Source organism: Tursiops truncatus, chromosome 4 (assembly GCF_011762595.2).
Source record: "Tursiops truncatus isolate mTurTru1 chromosome 4, mTurTru1.mat.Y, whole genome shotgun sequence".
Taxonomy (NCBI): Eukaryota; Metazoa; Chordata; class Mammalia; order Artiodactyla; family Delphinidae; genus Tursiops; species Tursiops truncatus.
The window spans coordinates 13,823,032-13,829,083 of NC_047037.1; the positions used below are offsets into that span (position 1 = coordinate 13,823,032).

Below are 6,052 nucleotides of genomic sequence, written 5' to 3' on the forward strand. Positions count from 1 at the left end.
TATCAATTATACCTCAAATAAAAATTTTTTTCCTAAAAATTGGAACTTCAAAGGACTAAAATTTTTTGAAATGTATATTTATATACATACTATGAAGTGTATTTAAATCTATGAAATTAAGACATTATGCTTTATTAGTTTTTATAACTTGGATTGGCCCAGGAGCCCTCACTTGGTCAATGTGGCAGAGTGTGGGAGTCTTCATACCAGAAGGATGAGTTCCACCCTGTGATGGTGAATTTTATGTGTTGGCTTGGCTGGGTCAAGGTGCCAGATATTTGGTCAAGCACTCTTCCAGATATTTCTATGAAGGTGTTTTTTGTTTTTATGTTTTATTTTTAATTGAAACATAGTTGATTTACAATATTATATTAGTTTCAGGAGCACAACATAGTGATTCAATATTTGTATAGATTATACTCCACTTAAAGTTAGTATAAAATAATTGGCTATATTCCCTGTGCCGTACATTACACCCTTGTACCTTATTTATTTTACATATTTATAGTAATTTGTACCTCTTAATTCCCTTCCCCTGTCTTCTTCCTACATCTACCCCACTCTCCACTGGTAACCACCCTAGTATGTTCTCTGTATCTGTGAGTTGGTTTCTGTTTTCATATATTCATTTGTTAATTTTTTAGATTCCACGTATAAGTGAAAACATATCATATGTCTTCTCTGTTTGACTTATTTCACTGAGCGTAATACTCTCCAGGTCCAATAATATATATACCACATCTTCTTTATCCATTCATCTGTTGATGGACACTTAGGTTGCTTCCATATCTTGGCTATTGCAAATAATGCAGCTATGAACACTGGTGTGCATATATCTTTTCAAATAAGTGGTTTCATTTTCTTCAGATATATACCCAGGAGTGGAATTGCTGGATTGCATGACTGTTCTATTTTTAATTTTTTGAGGAACCTCCATACTGTTTTCCACAGTGGCTGCACCAATTTACATTCCCACCAATTGTGCACAAGGGCTCCCTTTCTCAACATCCCCACTGACACTTATCATTTGTTGTCTTTTTGACAATAGCCATTCTGCCAGGTGTGAGGTGATATCTTATTGTGGCTTTGACTTTCTTTTCCCTGATGGTTAGTGATGTTGAACATCTTTTCATGTGCCTATTGGCCATCTGGATCTTCTTTGGAGAAATGCCTATTCAGGTCTTCTGCCTTTTTTTTTTTTTTTTTTTTTGCGGTACGCGGGCCTCTCACTGTTGTGGCCTCTCCCGTTGCGGAGCACAGGCTCCGGACGCGCAGGCTCAGCGGCCATGGCTCATGGGCCCAGCTGCTCCGCGGCATGTGGGATCTTCCTGGACCGGGGCACGAACCCATGTCCCCTGCATCGGCAGGCAGGCTCTTAACCACTGAGCCACCAGGGAAACCCTGTTGAGGATTTTTGCATCTATGTTCATCAGGGATATTCGCCTGTAATTTTGTTTGTTTTTTTCTTTTTGATAGTGTCTTTGGTTTTGGTGTCAGGGTAATGGTGGCCTCATAGAATGAATTTGAAAGTGTTTCCTCCTCTTCAATATTTTGGAATGGTTTGAGAAGGATAGGTATTAACTTTCTTCATGTGTTTGGTAGAATTCCCCTGTGAAGCCATCCAGTCCTGGAACTTTGTTTGTTGGGAGTTTTTGGATTACTGATTCAATTTCAATACTAGTCATCAGTCTGTTCAGATTATATAGTTCTTCCTGATTCAGTCTTGGAAGACCACTTTTTTTTCTAGGAATTTATCCGTTTCTTCTAGGTTGTCCAATTTGTTGGCATATAAATGTTCAGAGTATTCTCTTATTATTGTTTGTATTTCTGTGATATCCATTGTTATTTCTCTTTTAAATTCTGATTTTACTGATTTGGACCCTCTTTTTTTCTTGATGAGTTTGGAACAAGCCTTATCAATTTTATTCATCTTTTCAAGAAACCAGCTCTTGGTTTCATTGGTCTTTGTTTTGTTTTCTGGTTTTCTTGAGGGGGGGTTTGCTGTTTTGTTTCCACTCTGATCTTTATTATTTTGCTGACTTTGGGCTTGGTTCGTTCTTCTTCTAATTCCTTTAGATGGTAGATTCAATTGTTTATTTGAGAATGTTTCTGTTTCTTTATTAGGCCTGTATCTCTATAAACTTATCTCTTAGAACTGCTTTTGCTGTGTCCCATACATTTTGGAAAGTTGTGCTTTTATTTTAATGTGTATCAAGGTATTTTCTGATTTCTCCTTTGATTTCTTCATTGATCTATTGGTTTTTTTGTAGCGTGTTCTTTAGTCTCCTTATATTTGTGTTTTATCCATTTTTCTTCCTGTAATTGACTTCTAGTTTCATACTGTTGTCATCTTAAAGATACTTGATACAATTTTTATCTTCTTAAATTTGTTGAGACTTGCTTTGTGGCCTACCATGTTATCTAGCCTGGAGGATGTTCCATGTGCACTTGAAAATAATGTGTATTCTGCTATTTTTAGATGGAATGCCCTGTATATATCTATTAAATCAACTGGTCTTATGTGTCATTTAAAATTTCAGAGACTGAAACTACCCCACCTCACCCCTACCAAGCAAGAGGAGATTCTGCCAGCAGACTGCCTTTGGAATCAAGCTGCAACTCTTCTCTTGGTCTCTAGCCTGAATCCCTATCATGGAGATTTTGAGTTTACCAAGCCTATACAATTGCTTGAGTTAAATCTGTTGTTTTTAATCTGGATCTGGTTAAACAGGTATGTCTAGTGTATGAAAGCTCATTGAGCTGGGCTCTATAAAGAGTCACTTCTCTATATGTTCATTAAACTTCATTAAAAAGTTAACAAAATTGGCTTCAAACCTGGGAAATATGTCCCTATACAAATTATAAAAGCAGAAGTGAAGCTAATTTTTATATAAACCAGTTGTAACTATAAAAGTGAGAATATTGGGAGCAACCACTTTATAATCACCAAAGACAGAGGTTAGGACTTCAGGTTGCATAGAAATTTTGCATTATGTTCATAAGGGATATTAGTATGTAGCTTTCCTGAAGTGTCTTTTCAGATTTTGTTTTTAGGGTAGTGCTGAAACCATAGAATAAGTTGGGAAGTATATTTTTCTTTTTAATTTTCTCAAAGACTTTGTTTAGGGTTGGTAACATTTCTTCCTTCAATGTTTGGGAGAATTCCTTTTATGGGAAGGTTTCTAACTATAAACTCAATATTTTAATAGATATTGGGCTATTCCAGTTATCAACTCCTTGAGTGAGGGTTGGTAGACATTCAATTATTTTTTTCCTTTTCATCTAAGTTAAGTTTATTGGCATAACGTTCATAACATTCCTTTATTATCCTTTTTGTATCCTCTAATATCCTTTAAGTATGTGTAGGATATGTAGTGATGTTGCCTTTCTCATTTCTGATACTGGTCATTTATGTCTTTGTTTTTTCTGACCCATCAGACTGATCAGATTTGCTAGAGATTTATCAGTTTTATTGATTTTCATAAAGAACCAGGTTTTGATTTCATTGATTTTCTCTATTATTCTTTCTGGATTTTACTGATTTTGGCTTTGATCATTTCCTTTCTTCTGCTTAATTTGAATTTTTTGTTTGTTTAGTTGCTTGTTTTTTGGGTTTTTTTGGTGGTGTGTGTGTGGTTTTTTTTTTTTTTTTGGGCTGTGTTGGGTCTTTGTTGCTGGGCAAGGGCTTTCTCTAGTCACAGCAAGCAGGGGCTACTCTTCGTTGCAGTGTGCGGGCTTCTCACTGCGGTGGCTTCTCTTGTTGTGGAGCACAGGCTCTAGGTGTGTGGGCTTCAGAAGTTGTAGCACGCAGGCTTAGTAGTTATGGCTCACTGGCTCCAGAGCGCAGGCTCAGTAGTTGTGGCGCACGGGTTTAGCTGCTCCGTGGCATGTGGGATCTTCCTGGACCAGGGATCAAACCAGTGTCCCCTGCATTGGCAGGCAGATTCTTAACCACTGTGCCACCAGGGAAGTCCTTAATTTGAGTTTAACTTACTTTTCTTAATGTAGAAATTGAAGTTATTAATTTGTTCCCTTTTTTCTTTTCAAATATGGCCATTGCTGCTATAATTTCCCCCTAAGTATTGCTTTAGCTGTATCCCACATTTTCATTCAGTTTAAAGTATTTTCTGTTTTTTAAAACATTTCTTCTTTGACTTCTGGGCTATTTTGAAGTATTTTTTCAGGTATCTTTCTATTATTGATTCTAATTTAACTCCATCATGGCTACACAACATATTTTGTATAACATGAATCCTTCCTAGTTTAATAAAACTTGTTTTTGGCCCTGAATATGATTTATTTTTGGTAAATGCTTAATGTGCAGTTGAAAAAATGTGTATTTTGTTGTTTCCGGGTGGAATAGTCTCAATTTGGTTGATAGTGTTATTCAAGTGTTATTGATTTACTATTCATATCAATATATTGTTATTGATTTTCTGTCTACCTGTTCTATAAATTATTGAGTGGTGTGTTGAAAACTCCATCTATAATTGTGGGTTTGTCTATTTTTCTTCACAGACTTATCAGTTTTTCTTCATGTAATTTGCAGCTCTGTTATTAGGCAAGAAACCATTTAGAATTCTATGTCCTTTGAATGAATTGAGTCCTTTATCATTTATTAAATGGACCTCTTTATCCTTGATAATATCCTTTGCTCTAAAATCTACACTAATATTTGTGATTAATGCTCACATAGTATATCTTTTCCCACCCTTTAGCTTTGGCCTATTTGTGTTTTTATATTTAAAGTAGGTTTCTTCTAAGCAGCATATATTTGGGTCTTGCTCTTTTTTAAAATCCAATTTTTTAATTGGAGTACTTTGATCATTAATAATTAATGTGATCATAGGTATAGTTGAGTGCAAATCTACCATCTTATTATTTGTTTTCTATTTTTCCATACGTTCTTTGTTCCCCTTTATTGCTTTTTCTTCTTTTGGATTAAGTATTTCTTATTATTTCATTTTATCTCTTTTACTGGCTTAGTTATAATTCTTTGTTGTGTGTGAGCATGTATGTATGTGTGTGTGTCTGTGTGTGTAGGGTTGCTTTAGGTTCAAAGTATACATGTTTAACTTATCACAATTTGCCTAAATGATATACCACTGCATGTATAATATAAGAACTTCACAACAGAGAGAGGCCGGATTCCACGTGTCTGTGGACCCGGCTAGGGTTGGGATGTTGCAGGCAGCGGGATGTCCTGGTCCGGCCTTCTCTGTGGCCTCAGCACATTCCTAAATCATGGCCTAGCCCTGGCCTCCTTGCCTTGGGCCACGCATCCCACAGCCACCCAGAACCAGATGCACCACCGGGGATCTCTGAAGTATCCGCCTGCGAAAGTGGGCCCCTCGGCTGGTCGGCAGCAGCTGAAGGGCGTGGTCCTGAGTACGTTCATCTGCAAGCCTAAGAAGCCCAACTCGGCCAACCGCAAATGCAGCCACATGCAGCTCAGCACTGGTCGGGAGGATGTCTGCTTCATTCCCAGAGAGGTCCACAGCCTACAGGAGCAACACGTCATGCTCGTGCAGGGCAGCTGCAGGCAGGACCTGCCAGGCGTCAAGTTCACCGATGTGCGCAGCAAGTACGACTGTGGCCACGTGCAGAAGAAGTGACCCCCTCCCCACCTCCCCCCGGATACAGCGGGTGGGTGTTCACGGCAGAACAACAACCTTCCCCACGGGGCTCCTGCAGTGTCCTTGGGAAGCTACTCCAGCTCTAGAAGTAGCTGGCCCTGGTTCAAAGTCTGGCCACCTCTTCCATCAGGGCCACCATTAACCCATAGTGGCCCTGGGTGTGAATCAGAAAAAAGGCGCCCCTCTCCCAACACCCTTGATTTCCATGCTGATGCCAGAGACCTCTTCTGCTGTACTGCCATCAACTGGGAAGGGGTTGCAATATACACAGAGACACCGCCCCGCCCCCACCCGACCCAGGTTGTGACCAGAACCCCCTTGTGTGGTATTCGCCCTCTGTGTGGTCTTGGCCACTGACATCCCTTCTGACCTCAGTTTCCTCCTGCAGAAAAAAATAGCTCCACTCGCAGTATCCC

The 6,052-nt window shown here is 38.9% G+C and overlaps 1 protein-coding gene across 1 annotated transcript; it reads left to right on the forward strand.

Annotated features, from left to right (window-relative positions):
* Positions 1–5,141: 5,141 nt before the first annotated feature.
* On the forward strand, positions 5,142–5,615 carry LOC101335302 (small ribosomal subunit protein uS12m). The gene has a single exon (XM_004320515.2). The coding sequence runs from the start codon at positions 5,199–5,201 to the stop codon at positions 5,613–5,615; it is 417 nt and encodes a 138-aa protein (XP_004320563.1). The 5' UTR covers positions 5,142–5,198.
* Positions 5,616–6,052: the final 437 nt, after the last annotated feature.

What these genes read in the sequence shown, in the direction of transcription:
- LOC101335302 (XM_004320515.2), top strand. Translation starts at nt 5,199, where the DNA reads ATGTCCTGGTCCGGCCTTCTCTGTGGCCTCAGCACATTCCTAAATCAT.